Genomic DNA, 18,131 nt, shown 5'->3' with positions numbered 1-18,131 from the left:
CAGCCTTGCCGCCAAAAGTGGGGGCAGTGGCCAGAGGGGCGGGCATCTCCACTAGCTGGGATGCCCTGTGGCGCTGTAACAAAAGGGGTGAGCCTTTGAAGCTCAGTTCCTGCAGGGGGAGGTGAGAAGCACCTCCACCCAGTACAGGCTTTGTTCCTGGCCACAGAGTGACAAAGGCACTCTCCCCATGTGGCCAGAAACTCATCTGGTTGTGGCAGGCTGACAGAAACTGGTCAGCCTAGCACTAGGAGTCGGACTGGTATTCAGGGGGCATCTCTAGGATGCCCTCTGGGTGCATTTTACAATATATTCCACACTGGTATCAGTGTGCATTTATTGTGCTAAGAGGTTTGATGCCAAACTTCCCAGATTTCAGTGTAGCCATTATGGAACTGTGGAGTTCGGATTTGACAAACTCCCAGACCATATACTCTTATGGCTACCCTGCACTTACAAGATCTAAGGTTTTGCTTAGACACTGTAGGGGCATAGTGCTCATGCACACATGACCTCACCTGTGGTATAGTACACCCTGCCTTAATGCCTGCTAGAGGGGTGACTTACTATGCCACCGTCAGTGTGAGGTTGGCATGGCACTCTGAGGGGAGTGCCATGTCGACTTAGTAATTTTCTCCCCACCAGCACACACAAGCTGTAAAGCAGTGTGCATGTGCTGAGTGAGGGGTCACCAGGGTGGCATAAGACATGCTGCAGCCCTTAGAGACCTTCCCTGGCATCAGGGCCCTTGGTATCTGGGGTACCATTTACAAGGGACTTATCTGAGTGCCAGAGGTGTGCCAATTGTGGAAGTAAAGGTACCGTTTAGGGAAAGAACACTGGTGCTGGGGCCTGGTTAGCAGGGTCCCAGCATACTTTCAATCATAACTGGCATCAACAAAAGGCAAAACGTCAGGGGGTAACCATGTTAAGGAGGCAGTTCCTTACACTGGTAAACTTTTTACACCCACAATTGGTATAATGGTGCACTCATGTAAGTCCCTAGTACATAGTACTTAGGTACCCAGGGCATTGTACATCAGGGGTCGCCCATGGGCTGCACCATGTATTGTGCCACCCATGGGAGCCCATGCTTACTGTCTGCAGGCCTGCAATTACAGCCTGTGTGAAATGATGCATGCACCCTTTCACCACCTAACTTGGTCACTACACTTAAACACTATACCTCAACCCTCTGGTAGACCCTTCAGCCTAAGGGCGGTTCATGCCCCAAGTGTGATGGTACCCCTGCCTGAGCAGGGAGCCCCTACAGACCCCAGGCCAATTCCTGGTCTCCAAGTGCGGGGAAGTCATTTTAAGGTCTGTAGTGGACACTGGGCAACACGAGTGGTCCAACTACGTAATGGCTTTTCCAAACCTAGCCATGTTTGGTACCGAACATGTTGGAATCATGCAACTACATTGATCCCAGTGTTAGTTGCATGATACCATGACCTCTGAGGGTCCCTTAGAGGACTCCCCAGTTCTGCCTACGCAGCCTTACCGGGTCTAGCTGCCAGCCCACGCTGCTGCTGACCCCAGAGACTGTTCTTCCCTCCTGCTGGTGAGCCAGACTCAGGACAGAGATGCAGAACAAAGGATTTCCTGCGAGGGGGCGGTGTGACCACTTCTCCCTGTGTATTAGGAGTTTAAGGGCTGGGGTGGCCTCTGAGCTACTGGTGTCAGTATGCTTAGACTACATTACATTGGTATCCTGCTAACCAGGACCCCAGTGTCTGTGGCTCTCCTCTAAATTTCATTGCTGGTTAACGTTTACAGCCATAATTGTTATACTGGTGCACAAACTTAAGTCCTTAGTATATACTACATAGGCACCGGTACACCAGCGGTCTCCCATGGGCTGCAACATGTATTTTGCTATCCATCGAAGCCAATTCAAACTGCCTGCAGGTCTGCAATTGCAGAATGCGTGAAATGGTGCATGCAAATTTCACGTTAGAGGTAAGGCTTGGCTTCCATTGTGGTCACTGAACTTGGACGATATAAATCCCCCGATGGTCGATCCTTCAGCCCCTGGCCAGGGTGCATGGTTCAAAGTGTGAGAGCACCCCTGCATGAGCAGAGGTGTCCCTACAAACCCCAGACTTTATTTCCCGAGCTTTATAAGTGCAGGGAAGTCATTTTAAGGTATGTAATGGACAATGGTCAACACGAGTAGTCCAACTACATATTGGATTCACTGAACCTAGGAATGTTTGGTATCAAACACGTTGGAATCATGCAACTACACTGATTCCAGTGTTAGCTGCAGGATACCATGTGCCCTGGGGGTTCCTTAGAGGATCCCCCATATCTCTCTTTACAGCACTGCAGGACTTGCATTCCAGCCTGCGCTGCTGCCAACCCTAGACACTGCTCTGCCCTCCTCCTGATGAGGGAAACTCAAGCAGGGGAATGCAGAAAAAAGGATTTCCTGTAGGGTAAAGGTATGACCACCACTCTTTGAAATGGGTGTCCCTGGGCTGGGGCGAGGTGGCCTCCGAGGCCCACCAGACTGCATTGAAGGGCACATTTGGTGCCCTCTTTGCATAAACCGGTTTTCACCAGTGCAGGAACTCCCAGTTCCTGCTCTGGCACGAAATCATACAAAGGACAGGTGATTAACTACAACACCCCCCTGCCCCTGCTCTAGGGAGGTGCAAAGAGCTCTGCCAGGTGGCCACTTAATTACACAATCTTGAAAACAAGATGGGCATAAGTCCTCAGGGAGCATCTGACTGGTTAGGCCAGGTGGGTGCTGTCCCTGACCCCCTCTGATAGGTGTGTCACTTCAAAGAGTGAACAACCGCCTTTTAGATTTACTTAAGGCCCTGGAAATGGCGAACAAGAGTTTAAAAGGAACTCTGAGTGACTTCTGCAACAGTGGTCCCCGGAACTCCTGCTGGTTTGCCTCAGAAACTGAAACAAGACTGTGTCCAGTTGGAAGGACTCTGTAAGGAAATGCCTCCTTGGCATGGTTACCCCTTGAAATTTTGCCTTTTGCTGATGCAAAGTTATGATTAAAAGTGTGCTGGGACCCAGCTAACCAGGCCCCAGCACAAGTGTTCTTTCCCTAAACTGTACCTTTGCTTCCACAATTGGCACAGGCCAGGCTCTCATAAGCCCCTTGTAAATGGTACCCCTGGTCCCAAGGGCCCTGATGCCAGGAAAGTTCTGGCCACCCTGGGGACCCCTCACTCAGCACAGGCACACTGCCTCACAGCTTGTGTGTGCTGGTGGGGAGAAAATGACTAAGTCGACATGGCACTCCCCTCAGAGTGCCATGCCAACCTCTCACTGCCTGTGGCATATGTAAGTCACCCCTCTAGCAGGCCTTACAGCCCTAAGGCAGGGTGCACTATACCACAGTTGAGGGCATATGTGCAAGAGCACTATGCCCCTATAGTGTCTAAGCAAAACCTTAGACGTAAGTGCAGGGTAGCCATATAGAGTATCTGGTCTGGGAGTTGGTCAAACACGAACTCCACAGTTCCATAATGGCTACACTGAAAACTGGGAAGTTTGGTATCAAACTTCTCAGCACAATAAATGCACACTGATGCCAGTGTACATTTTATTGTGAAATACACCCAGAGGGCATCTTAGAGATGCCCCCTGAAAACATACCTGACTTCCAGTGTGGGCTGACTAGTTTTTGCCAGCCTGCCACACACCAGACATGTTGCTGGCCACATGGGGAGAGTGCCTTTGTCACTCTGTGGCCAGTAACAAAGCCTGTACAGGGTGGAGGTGCTTCTCACCTCCCCCTGCAGGAACTGTAACACCTGGCGGTGAGCCTCAAAGGCTCACCCCCTTTGTTACAGCGCCACAGGGCATCCCAGCTAGTGGAGATGCCCGCCCCTCTGGCCACAGCCCCCACTTTTGGCGGCAAGGTCGGAGGAGATAATGAGAAAAACAAGGAGGAGTCACTGGCCAGTCAGGACAACCCCTAAGGTGTCCTGAGCTGAGGTGACTGACTTAGAAATCCTCCATCTTGCAGATAAAGGATTCGCCCAATAGGATTAGGGATGTGCCCCCCTCCCCACCGGGAGGAGGCACAAAGAGGGTGTAGCCACCATCAGGGCTAGTAGCCATTGGCTACTATCCTCCCAGACCTAAACACACCCCTAAATTCAGTATTTAGGAGTTCCCCAGAACCTAGGAAGACCGATTCCTGCAACCTGAAGACGAAGAGGGACTGCTGACCTGAAGCCCTGCAGAGAAGACAGACACCAACTGCTTTGGCCCCAGCCCTACCGGCCTGTCTCCCAACTTCAAGAAAAACTGCAACAGCGACGCATCCCCCAGGGTCCAGCGACCTCTGAAGCCTCAGAGGACTGCCCTGCATCTAAAAGGACCAAGAACTCCTGAGGACAGCGGCCCTGTTCCAAAGAAACTGCAACTTTGCAACAAAGAAGCAACTTTTAAAGACCACACGTTTCCCACCGGAAACGTGAGACTTTCCACTCTGCACCCAAAGCCCCCGGCTCGACCTGTGGAAAACCAACACTACAGGGAGGACTACCTGGCGACTGCGAGCCCGTGAGTAGCCAGAGTTGACCCCCCTGAACCCCTACAGCGACGCCTGCAGAGGGAATCCAGAGGCTCCCTTGACCGCGACTGCCTGATTCAAAGAACCCGATGCCTGGGAAACCCACTGCACCCGCAGCCCCCAGGACCTGAAGGATCCGACCTCCAGTGTAGGAGCGACCCCCAGGTGGCCCTCTTCCTAGCCCAGGTGGTGGCTACCCCGAGGAGCCCCCCCCTCCCACCTCCAAAATGCCTGCATCGCTGAAGAGACCCCCGTGTCTCCCATTGAAAGCTATTGCAAACCAGACGCCTGTTTGCACTCTGCAACCAGCCGCCCCTGTGCCGCTGAGGGTGTACTTTCTGTGCTGACTTGTGTCCCCCCCGGTACCCTACAAAACACCCCTGGTCTGCCCTCCGAAGTCGCGGGTACTTACTACTGGCAGACTGGAACCGGGGCACCCCTATTTCCATTGAAGCCTATGTGTTTTGGGCACCACTTTGATCTCTGCACCTGACCGGCCCTGAGCTGCTGGTGTGGTAACTTTGGGGTTGCCTTGAACCCCCAACAGTGGGCTACTTTGGACCCAACTTTGAACCCTGTAAGTGCTTTACTTACCTGTGAACTTAACCAATACTTACCTCCCCTAGGAACTGTTGAATTTTGCACGTGTCCAATTTTAAAATAGCTTATTGCCATTTTTGCCAAACCTGTACATGCTATTGTGATGATTCAAAGTTCCCAAGATACCCGAGTGAAATACCTTTCATTTAAAGTATTGTTTGTAAACCTGTGGTTCTTAAAATAAACAAAGAAAATATATTTTTCTATATAAAAACCTATTGGCCTGGAATTGTCTTTGAGTGTGTGTTCCTCATTTATTGACTGTGTGTGTGCAACAAATGCTTAACACTACCCTCTGATAAGCCTACTGCTTGACCACACTACCACAAAATAGAGCATTAGAAATATCTTGTTATGCCACTATCTTACCTCTAAGGGGAACCCTTGGACTCTGTGCACACTATTTCTTACTTTGAAATAGTACATACAGAGCCAACTTCCTACATTTGGTATCAAACTTCTCAGCACAATAAATGCACAATGATGCCAGTGTGGGATTTATTGTAAAGTGCACCCAGAGGGCATCTTAGAGATGCCCCCAAAATACCAGTCTGACTCCTAGTGCTAGGCTGACCAGTTTCTGCCAGCCTGCCACAACCAGACGAGTTTCAGCCACATGGGGAGAGTGCCTTTGTCACTCTGTGGCCAGGAACAAAGCCTGTACTGGGTGGAGGTGCTTCTCACCTCTCCCTGCAGGAATTGTTACACCTGGCGGTGAGCCTCAAAGGCTCACCCCTTTTGTTACCGCGTCACAGGGCATCCCAGCTAGTGGAGATGCCCGCCAGCGCCCCCACTTTTGGCAGCAAGGCTGGAGGAGATAATGAGAAAAACAAGGAGGTGTCACCCACCAGTCAGGACAGCCCCTAAGGTACCCTGAGCTGAGGTGACCCCGGCCTTTAGAAATCCTACATCTTAACTTTGGAGGATTCCCCCAATAGGTTAGAGATGTGCCCCCCCCCCCCCCCTTCCCTCAGGGAGGAGGCACAAAGAGGGTGTAGCTACCCTCCAGGATAGTAGCCATTGGCTACTGCCCCCCCAGACCTAAACACACCCCTAAATTCAGTATTTAGGGGCACGCCAGAACCCAGGAAATCAGATTCCTGCAACCTGAGACAAGGAGGAATGCTGATCTGAAAGCTCTGCAAAGACAACTGAGACGACAAATACTTTGGCCCCAGCCCTACCGGCCTGTCTGACTGAAAGAAAACTGCAACAGCAAAGCATCCGTCAGGGGCCAGCGACCTTTGAAGCCTCAGAGGACTGCCCTGAACCAAAGGACCAAGAAACTCCAGTGAGCAGTAGCTCTGCTCAACAACAGAAACAACTTTTGCAACTTTCTTGCAACTTCTAAAAGACTTCACTATTCCTGCCGGAAGCCTGAGACTTCACCCTCTGCACCTGAAGCCACCGGCTCTAGCTCCAGAGAACCAACCCTACAGGAAGGACTCCCGGGCGACTGCGACCTCTTGAGTAGCCGAGACGACCCCCCTGGACTCCCACAGCGACGCATGCAGAGAAAATCCAGAGGCTTCCCCTGACCGAGACTGCCTGTAACAAAGAACCCAACGCCTGGACAAGCACTGCACTTGCAGCCCCCAGGACCAGAAGGAACCGAACCTCAGTGCAGGAGTGACCCTCAGATGACCCTCTGCCTAGCCCATTCGGTGGATGGCCCTAGAAGCCCACCGGTGCCCTGCCTGCACCGCTAGAGTGACCCCCAGGTCCCTCCATTGAATCCAATACAAAACCCTGCTTTGCACACTGCACCTGGTCACCCCTGTGCAGCTGAGGGTGTGTTTTGTGTGCCTACTTGTGTCCCCCCCAGTGCTCTTCAAAACTCCCCTGGTCTGCCCTCCGAGGACGCAGGTACTTACCTGCTGACAGACTGGAACCGGAGCACCCCTGTTCTATACAGGCGCCTGTGTGTTTTAGGCACCTCTTTGACCTCTGCACCTGACCGTTCCTGAGCTGCAGGTGTGGTAACTTTGGGGTTGCCTTGAACCCCCAACGGAGGGCTGCCTATGCCTAGGAACTTAGACTTGTAAGTGTCCAACTTACCTGACAAACTAACCATTACTTAGCTCCCCCAGGAAGTGTTGATTTTTGCACAGTGTGCACTTTCAAAATAGCTTATTGCCATTTTTGTCAAAACTGTGTATGCTATTGCTCTAATTCAAAGTTCTTAACGTAGCTGTGTGGAGAACCTTCTATTTTATGTATTTACTTCAAATCTTGAACTTGTGGTTCTAAAATAAAGAAAATATGAAAATATATTTTTTAATATAAAAAACTATTGGCCTGGAGTTAAGTCTTTGACTGTGTGTTCCTCATTGATTGCCTGTGTGTGTACAACAAATGCTTAACACTACCCTCTGATAAGCCTACTGCTCGCCCACACTACCACAAAATAGAACATTAGAATTATCTAATTTTGCCACTATCTTAACTCTAAGGGGAACCCTTGGACTGTGCACACTATCTCTTACTTTGAGATAGTATATACAGAGCCAACTTCCTACAGTCAACTCTAGCAGAGCAGGCAGGGCACAGGGGGGCTTCCCGGGCAAGCCACCGACTGGGCTAGGCAGAGGGTCGCCTGATGGCCACTCCTGCACTGGAGTTTGGTTTCTTCTGGTCCTGTGGGCTGCGGGTGCAGTGCTTGGTCCAGACGTCGGGTTCCTTTGGATTCTCTCTGCATGGGTCGCTGTGGAGGTCCAGGGGGGTCGTCTCGGATTACTCACGAAGTCACAGTCGCCTGGGAGTCTTCCCTGTAGTGTTGGTTCTCTGGAGCTCGAGCCAGGGGCAACGGGTGCAGAGGGTGAAGTCTCAGGCTTCCAGCAGGAAGAATGAAGTCTTTAAAAGTTGCAAGTTGTTGCTATTTTTTTTAACTGTGCCGCAGTTCACTGAAGTTTCTTGGTCCTTCGGGTTTGGGGCAGTCCTCTGAGACTTCAGAGGTCGCTGGTCCCTGTTGGATGTGTCGCTCTGCAGGTTCTTTGAATCTGGAGACAGGCCGGTAGGGCTGGGGCCAAAGCAGTTGTCTCTCCGTCTCTGCAGGGCTTTCAGGTCAGCAGTCGTTGTTGTAGGTTGCAGGAATCTGACTTCCTGGGTTCTGGTGTGCCCCTAAATACTAGATTTAGGAGTGTGTTTAGGTCAGTAGCCAATGGCTACTGTCCTGGAGGGTGGCTACAACCTCTTTGTGTCTCTCCCCTGAGGGGAGGAGAGGAGGGGAGGAGAGGAGAGGGGGAGAGGGGGGGGGGGGGGGGGGGGGGGGGGCAGGGGGGGGCGGGGTAGTCGGACACATCCCTAATCCTATTGGGGTAATCCTTCAATCTCAAGATGGAGGATTTCTAAAGGCAGGAGTCACCTCAGCTCAGGGCACCTTAGTGGCTGAACTGACTGGTGGGTGACTCCTTGTTTTTCTCATTATCTCCTCCAGCCTTGCCGCCAAAAGTCAGGGCATTGGCCGGAGAGGCGGGCTGGGATGCCCTGTGGCGCTGTAACAAAGGGGGTGAGCCTTTGAGGCTCACCGCCAGGTGTTACAGTTCATGCAGGGGGAGGTGAGAAGCACCTCCACCCAGTACAGGCTTTGTTCCTGGCCACGGAGTGACAAAGGCACTCCCCCCATGTGGCCAGAAACTCGTCTGGTTGTGGCAAGCTGGCAGAAACTGGTAATACTAGCACTAGGAGACAGACTGGTGTTCAGGGGGCATCTCTAAGATGCCATCTGGGTGCATTTGACAATAAATTCCACACTGGCATCAGTATGCATTGTTTGGGCTGAGAAGTTTGATACCAAACTTCCCAGATTTCAGTGTAGCCATTATGGAACTGTGCAGCTCATATTTGACAAACTCCCAGACCATATACTCTTATGGCTACACTGCACTTACAACATCTAAGGTTTTGCTTAGACACTGTAGGGGCATAGTGCTCAGGCATATATGCCCTCACCTGTGGTATAGTGCACTCTGCCTTAGGGATTTAAGGCCTGCTAGAGGGGTGACTTACCTATGCCACAGGCAGTGTGAGGTTGGCATGGCACTCTGAGGGGAGTGCTGTGTCGACTTAGTCATTTTCTCCAGACCAGCACACACAAGCTGTGAGGCAGTGCATGTGCTGAGTGAGGGGTACCCAGGTTGGCTTAAGACATGCTGCAGCCCTTAGAGACCTTTCCTGGCACCGGGCCCTTGGTACCAGGGCTACCAGTTACAAGGGACTTATCTGGGTGCCAGGGCTGTGCCAACTGTGAGAACAACGGTACAGTTTAGGGAAAGAAGTTACTGATGTTGGGGCCTGGTTAGCAGGATCCCATAACACTTTAAATCATACCTGGCATCAACAAAAGGCAAAACTTCAAAGGGGGGGGGGGGGGGCAACCATGCCAAGGAGGCATTTCCTTACAGGTACTTACCTCAGAAACTGTACTTACCTCCCCCAGGAACTGTTGAAAATTGCAGTGTCCACTTTTAAAATAGCTTTTTGCCATTTTAATGAAAACTGTGTACAATATTGATTTGATTCAAAGTCCTATTACTATGCCAAGTCCTATTACTATGCCTATTACTATTCCTTACCTGCTAAAGGAATCTTGTGGTTCTAGAAATAAATTAACAGAAGAATATTTTTCTATATTGAAACCTACTGGCCTGGAGTTAAGTCACAGAGTGTGTGTTTTCACTTATTGTTTGTGTTTGTACAACAAATGCTTAACACTATCCTCTGATGAGCCTAACTGCTCGACTACACTACCTCAAGTAGAGGATTATTATTATCTATTGTTGCCTCTGTCAAGCCTCTTGGGGAACCCCTGGACTCTGTGCACACTATATCTCATTTTGATATAGTATATACAGAGCCAGCTTCCCACAGCCGTGATGTACTGTTGAGGGATTATCAGCACGACTGTGCTGGCTCGACGTTGAGCGGTGAGTGTCCGCAGACTCCTTTTGTTGACATCGATGGTTGACGATGTATAATAGCTTTCAAGGTTATGACCCTCAACGTTGCATGTGCCGCCTTCGACTGAGGTGTGCTTCTCAACATCTGCTGATGAAGTTGCGACGAAGACAGAACGGTTGACGTCAATGCTGAAGGTGAACAAATAGGTATTTTCCTACCTGCTGAGGCAGATCTTGTTTGCAGTTTGTACATTTTGTCTGCGCTTTTTTCCTTGGAGACCCTTCTCTGAGAGGTGGTTCTGGAGATGTGGTGTAGTTTTCTCCCTCTCTAGAAAACCATGTAGACTGATCCTTTCTCTGTCTTTCAAGGTCCTTGTTGAAAGATTCAGGCAATGACTGCAGGTCTCAGGACAGTGGCTTTCAGGCAGACACATAATGCCGACTGAGTGGGGATCAAGAAGGGCATCTGACATAAAAGGATGGCATTTTACAGGAGAATAATAGAATTCCCTGTCAGGAAACAGTCTTATTTTACTCACAAAGTGAAAAAACGTCAAGTAAAATTTTTGAATTTTAATTTAGGGAGAGATTTTCTGGTTAAAAAAAAATAACAAAAATAAACCAGAATGAGAGCTCAATGCTCCAGGATCGTAACTAAAGGAGCTGGAAAAAAAAAAACCTGACCTAATTGTAACACAACTGTCACCTCATTCTCACCTCTGAGACATGATGAGATACTGGAGGTTCTGCAGGCCTTAGAGGCACAGTGACAGTTTTTTTGTTCTGCTTTCTTAATTTAGATGCAGTCTATGGTCTAATAATGCCTTTTATTTTTCATTACAGTTCTCTCTATAGAAGATCACTAATGCATTTTATGTCTTTTTTTTCTGCTTTACAGAAATGTTTTACCTCTGGTTGACATGTTTATTAAAGAAAAACTTGACTTAAATAGGACATTTTTAGCCTGTTTATCTACATAGGCTGCATAATTACATTCATACGTGTACATGATATATATATTAAAATTCTGGACAATTTTATGCTTGTATATATATATATATATATATATATATATATATATATATATATATATATATATATGTGTTTTTAAGTGCTCCAGGGTCCCAGCAAGTGGGCAGGAATATTAAGTGCTGATGACTATTGATGAGGATCCCCTGGAAAAAAAAGTGTTACTTGTAAACTGCTTTATCTGCAAAACCCAAACTACAATTGATACACATGATTGATACTTACAACTGTACTTAACCACAACAAATATCCTTTGGTTCTAGTAATAAAGTAACAAAATATATCTTTGCTATATAAAAACAATTGGCCTGTATTTAGTCATTGAGTGTGTGCCTCATTTCTTGTTTGTGTGGGTACAGCAAATGCTTTGCACTACCGTCTGATAAGCCTAACTGCTCGACCACACTACCACAACAGAGAGCATCAGAATTTTCTACTTTACCCTTTGTTAAGCATCTGGGAACCCCTGGATTCTGTACACACCATACTTCATTTTTTTTATTTTTTATAGTGTATACAGGGCCAGCTTCCTATGATTCTTACCTCGAGTCCACCCTGGGTTGACCCCTCCTTACCAACAAGATGACCCCTGCAGCCTAAATCCAGAGAAACCTCCCCTGACTGCAACTGGTGAAGATTTCCAGATGCCTAAACGTACCCCCAGCCCACTGGCCTTGGGGAATCCGACTGACGGTCCATCAATGTCCAGCAGGGGCCTCTCCTTCCTTGGCTAGCCTTTGGGGCAACCGACCCCCTGGACCCAGCCTGCAGCATCTTTGTGGTCCCAGAGTTCCCTCACAAAGTCATTGGCCAACCAAAGCTGTGTTTGCCCCCTGCTGTGATTCTATTAATTGTGTTTGACAAATGACTTTGTGTTTCACCACTGCACATATTAGTTGCTCAATGTTCAACAGTAGCACATTATATGTTTTGTTCAGTTTAGCTGCCTATTGGCTTTAACATGGAGTTAGCCATTTCATTCTGTATTCAGTTTAGCCGCCTATTGGCTTTAACATGGAGTTAGCCATTACATTCTGTACTCAGTTTAGCCGCCTATTGGCTTTGACATGGCATTAGCCATTACATTTTGTATTCAGTTCAGCTGCCTATTGGCTTTGACATGGCATTAGCCATTACATTTTGTATTCAGCTCAGCTGCCTATTGGATTTGACATATTAGACATGACATTTGATATTTAGGTTAGCTGCCTATTGGCTTTAACGTGGAGTTATACATTGCAGTTGAGACATTGCAGAGATGTCTGTGTTTTTGCCAAGCTGTGTTTTTCCACAAGATGAACCAAGCTGTTTTCTTCACACCAGACCTTAGCTGATAAGAGCACGTAGATTTTGTGTTTACCTCGCAATCCAGTCTGAGAGTGGAATGGCTCAGGTGAACTGGCCACTCTCCAGGGTCATTCAGATCTCACACTGAGTTTGCTTTTAAGGATGACTCTGGGCTACAGTGAGTTAGATTTGAATCTGCTCGACTTCAGGCTGGAGCTAGACGTCAGTTGCCAGTCTCCCGTTTGGGTAGAGAATCTCTTTCTCGCAGTTGACCGGAGTCATCAACATGCAGACCCCAGAAAGATGAAGCTAAACATAGGCCCTACTTGCCCATACGGTGATGAATTTTGACTTTTATGCTTTGCTTTGCAATTATATTATGCTATAATCATATATATTTGCTGTGTACATTGCAAATGAGAAGTACTGTAATATTTTGCTTTCATTGCTGCGACTACTTTTAAACGTGTGCTTGAAATCTACTACTTTTGTCTCTCAGGAACCTGTGGGTGGGGGAGAATTAACAACAATAAAGGTCTTCTTTGAACTCAGAAGTGTTTTCCAGAGAGGTTCTGTAAGCTCCGATAGGAAATATGTAGGAAAGCAGAACACCTGCCGCGGCTGAAGGTGTATGTTTGGTGATGATCTAAACCCCACAGGTCTGTGCATTTAAGTCGGGGGTACTTGCCTGCAAGACATCCCTTTCTATGAATGCCCTCTTTCTCCACAGGATTCCATTGGGTGCCCAACACCAACTTTGACCTCTGCACTCGGCCGGCCCTGTGTTGCTGGTGGTGCACCCTTGGTGTCTTCCTGAACTTTGCCCTGCGGGAACCTTAAACTCTGGAGATTGGGATTGTAATTCGAGTACTTACCTGGAAACTGTGTTACTTTTCCTCCCCTAGAACTGCATTGCTTTTGATGAGAAATTGTACGGTGTCCACTTTTGAAACTGAAAAGTATTACTTACCTGTAAACTTTTTTACCTGTGAATTCTGAACAAAGTGCATTTGATACTTAGGTGATACATTCTTGAAGCTGTACGTACCTGCAAAAAAGATCCTTTTGGTTCTAGAAATAAATGAGTTTATTTTTGATACATAAAACATTGGCTGGAGTAATGCTCGACCACACTGCCATAAAAGAGAGCAATAGTTTTATCTATGTTAGTCTCTATAAAGCCTCTAGGGATCCACTGGACTATGTGCACACTAACTTACTTGGGTATAGTGTATACTGAGCAAGCTTCCTACTAGAGGAACCTGAAAAAGAAGGGGGGACAGTGTCGAGACCACTTGTGGATATCCAAAGGGGGGAGGAAGGGGGGGGCAATGCCCATCATCTTGGAGGGGGAAGTTCCTGCAGGACGGTGAAAAAAGAAGTCCAGCTGCAGAATCCAGGGGATGCAGGAGATCCTTGGAGTCACCCATGGGCTGTCCTACATCAGTCGCCGGAGTGCAGGAGGGTCAGTGGCCAGCAGGACCACCAAGAGGCCTTGGAAAATGCAATTAACAGCTGCAAGGTAAGTTGTAGGTTTTTGACAACCAGCCAAGTTCTAGTGACTCAACCCTTAGAAGAGAGTCAGTGCAGACCTTTGGAGAGGAATGCCATCTGTATTGATGGAGACCCCACAAATGACCTACTGGCAGCAGGCACAGGAAGTCACAGGGAGGCTTCAGCAGGACAACAAAACTAGAGCCCCACATCGCAGGAGCTGCAGGTTGGAAGATAATCTTGGAGTTTCAGAGTGATGGAGGCTGGGGCTTCTAGGAGCCTGAAGATCTCTTTGGAGTTAGAGCCAACAAGCCTTGGCACAAGCAACAGTCGCAATGGACAGGGGTTCCGTTCACATGGTTGCAACAGAAGCCCACCGTCTCCCAAGTTGTTCAGAAGTCAAAGAGGACAGGAAGAGGTCCACAGAACGACTACCTGTGTTGCAAAGCCTTTCGATGTCCGGGGGACGGCAGGATACACCAGCCGGTCGTCGCTGTCTTGAGGTGCCTGCAGATGCAAGAGTGACTCATTCACTCCACGGGAGATTACTTCTTGCTTCCTGGTGCAAACAGTCTTCGTCACCCTGCAGGTTGCACAGCCACAGATGCTGCAGATATCTAGCAGGAGCTGGAGAAACAATGTTGCAGTGAGAGCCCTCCCAACTGGATACAATCTTGTTTTAGTTCCAAAAGCAGACCAGCAGTGGTTTCGGAGGCCAGGGGTGCAGAAGAGTCTGGCAAAGAGTTTCTTGTAGAGGCTTGCTCAACAAATCTAGGGACCCACCCTCAGGGGAGCCCTTAAGTAACCCAGAAAGAGGGTTGGACACTTCTGCAGTGACCGACCTATCAGAGGGGGTCAGGGACGTTACCCACCTGGCTTAATCAGTCAGATGCTCCCAGGGGCCTCTGCACTTCTTGTTTCCAAGATGGCAGAATCAAGCGGTGACCTGGCAGAGCCCTGTGCATATCCCTAGGGGAGGAGCTGGACAAGGGGTGGTCATTCCCTTGTCCTCTGTGTGGTTTTGGGCCAGAGTGGGAACCGGAGGTTCCTGCACTGGTGCAAACCGATTTATCGAAGAAGGGTACCAAATTACCCCTTCATAGCAGTCTGATGGCACTCAGACCACCCCCAGCTCAGAGACACCATTTCGTAGGGAGAGGTGGTCACATTTCTTATCCACAGGAAATCCTTTGTTCTGCGTTACCCTGCTCGAGTTAGGCCCATCAGCAGGAGGGCAGAACAGTGAATAGGTTCTGCAACAGAATGGGCTGGCATACAGACCCTGCAAGGCTGTACAGGAAAATATGGGGGAATCCTCTAAAGAACCCCCAGAGTACATGGTATCATGCACATAACACTGAAATTAGTTAAGTTCCATGATTCCACATGTTTGATACCAAACATGCCTAGGTTCGAGGAAACCACTATCTAGTTAGACTACTCGTGTTGGCCAGTGTCCACTACATACCTTAAAATGGCATTCCCCACACTTACAAAGCCCAGCGAATGGAGTCTGAGGTGCCCTCACACTTAGAACCATGCACCATCCCCTTGGGCTGAAGGCCTACCATAGGGGTGACTTAGTGTCCAAGTGCAGTGACTGTGATGTAAGGCAACCCTTATATCTTAAGTGAAAGATGCATTCACCATTTCATGCAGGCTGCAATGGCAGGTCTGCAGACATGGTCTGCATGGGCTTCCATAGGTGGCATAATGCATGCTGCAGCCACTGGGAGACCCCCTGGTGTACGAATGCCCTGGGAACCCTAAATACCATATAATAGGGACTTACATGGGTGCCCCAGTATGCCAACTGTGGGGTGTAAAAGTCACAATACAACCAAAATTAGAGGAGAGAGCACTGGGGTCATGATTAGCAGGATCCCAGTGTAATATAGTCTAATCACATTGACAACAGGTAAAAAAGTGGGGGTAACTATGTCAGAAAGGTGCTACTTTCATACAGCAGCGATACTAGTTTACTAAAAAACAAAAAAAGCGACCCCTCGTCATTATGGCATCATCAAGGTGTTGGCTTTGGTAATGCTGGGTTATAAAGCTTAAATAAAAAATGAAAATGGCCACAGGTGTTTTGATGCATATGAATACACTAGATGTTATGCCGGAATGCTTTGTTTGAGAAAGCGCCCTTCAAGATGGCCACCAACACATCAAAATGTAAGGGGTTGGCACCGTCAGAGTCACCATCGTGGTAATAGTTTTTTCACAAAAATTATTTTAAGATGCTTGCCAGTGCAAGTGTCCTGAAGCAGTAGCGGCCATTTAGGCTTTTTTTATGTAACCTTAATTACTGTTCACAGATGGCCTTTGAGCAGTAAACTCAATTTAAAAAAAGCAGTGAGATATTGCATAAAGAAAAAAATGCTCCACGTGTGGAAAAAATAAAATAGCGAGGAAACCTACTGAATGAGTATGTATCGGAGTGAAAGCCATCCAGTCATCAAACATGGGGCAAAAAAGAAAGTCCACTATACTTCATACTGTAAACCATACATCTCACAGCAAACACTTAAATGCCCTTTAGTAGTGGCTGAAAAAGGTTTTAATACTGATTTAATCTCCCCAGTACTAGAAACAAATACTTAAGGCTAGAAATCTGCTATGTTCAGAAAAATTGAGAAATATCACTCCTAATTGAGAACATGTTATATAGAGAGAAATATGTACACATTATTTCGAATCTGCAGACCTGGACAGATGGAAATATTAGCTGCACATGTCATTCTACAACACATTGAAGCTTTTTTGGTGGAATGAGGTGAAATGTTTTTAACAATTCTCTGCGTAAAAAAAAAAAAAAAGAAAAAAAAAAAAAACAGGTCCAGCTGTACTTACGGTCCTTATCAAATTTTGGAAGTGTTGCTCCACTTGCTGCCAATTCCGGATCTACAGTTTCCAAAAATATGGTCCATGGATTTTCATTATCACTGAGTTCGATCATCTAAAAGGTTTGGGGAGTAAGAGGTCAAAGTTATTCATTCTTTTTCAAGATTGCAAAGCATATCAAATGCAATGCACAATAACATAACTGAGGACGAAAACAATACTGATGCTATTTAATGTAGTCATTTCCTACACAAGATTTCTGATATTATTAACACTGACAGAAGTTAACAATCACTGAATGATGAAAGATACTTACAATTTATTCACAGTTTTCTAGGTTTGCTTATCTTTCATACATTCATGGGCTTTAATTTTTCGTACTTATTGGTCTGGTCACACTAACTTTAAAATAGCTCTGCAACATTAAACGCAGCAAAAGAGGAAACGAGGCCATAAATACTGTTACTTCAGTAGTTTATTCACCTGATGTACAAGACCTAAACTTCAGCAAATGAGGTTAAAGTATGGCAAACAGCATTCTCTGCAGACTACCATAACTCAGATTTCATACCACAAGTGTGAAAGGATTTTAACTGATAAGAGAACTGTAATAGGGCTGGCTTTCACGTGGACCTGTATACAAAGATGAATGCTGGCTATGGGAAAAGATGTTTGCCTGCAATTATGGTTCTGCCTTGTAGGCACCTTCAACTGAAGGATATGAGAATTTGTCTCAACACAGGAACCCGGATCATTTGTTACCATATATACACAAACCATATGTAAATATATTTATTGAAATACTGACATCTAGTCTGCAGGAAAATGCCACTGTTGGCATGGTTACCCCGTAACCTTTTGTTGATGCCAGCTTTGATTTGAAGTGTGCCGATTTAAACTGTACCTTTGTCCCCACAATTGGCACAGCCCTGGCACACAGTTAAGTCGCATGTAAAAGGTACCCCTGATACCAAGGGCCCTGTGGCCAGGGAAGGAAGGGCTGCAGCATGTATTATGACATCCTGGGGACCCCTCACTCAGCCCATGCACACTGCCTCACAGCTGGTCTGTGCTGGTGGGGAGAAAATGACTAAGTTGACATGGCACTCCCCTCAGGGTGCCATGCCCACAAGCCACTGCCTGTGGCATAGGTAAGTCACCCCTCTAGCAGGCCTTACAGTCCTAAGGCAGGGTGCACTATACCACAGGTGAGGGCATAGTTGCATGAGCACTATGCCCCTACAGTGGCTAAGCCAATTCTTAGGCATTGTAAGTGCAGAGTAGCCATAAACAGTATATGATCTGGGAGTCTGTCAGAAACTAACTCCACAGTTCCATAATGGCTACACTGTATACTGGGAAGTTTGGTATCAACCTTCTCAGCACAATAAACCCACACTGATGCCAGTGTGGGATTTATTGAAAAA

At 47.6% G+C, this 18,131-nt stretch overlaps 1 protein-coding gene across 2 annotated transcripts in view; it reads right to left on the bottom strand.

The window, feature by feature from the left end:
- USP7 (ubiquitin specific peptidase 7) overlaps positions 1 to 18,131 on the bottom strand; it is a 1,253,379-nt gene that overhangs the window by 265,379 nt on the left and 969,869 nt on the right. For both annotated transcript variants that reach the window (XM_069210408.1, XM_069210409.1), the window contains exon 18: positions 16,714 to 16,819. In XM_069210408.1, the coding sequence (XP_069066509.1) occupies positions 16,714 to 16,819 (106 nt within the window). The remainder of the gene's footprint in view (positions 1 to 16,713; positions 16,820 to 18,131) is intronic.

Source organism: Pleurodeles waltl, chromosome 10, assembly GCF_031143425.1.
Source record: "Pleurodeles waltl isolate 20211129_DDA chromosome 10, aPleWal1.hap1.20221129, whole genome shotgun sequence".
NCBI classification, from domain to species: Eukaryota; Metazoa; Chordata; class Amphibia; order Caudata; family Salamandridae; genus Pleurodeles; species Pleurodeles waltl.
The sequence above is the reverse complement of the archived record's forward strand: the minus strand, read 5'-3'. Positions and strand labels throughout refer to the sequence as shown.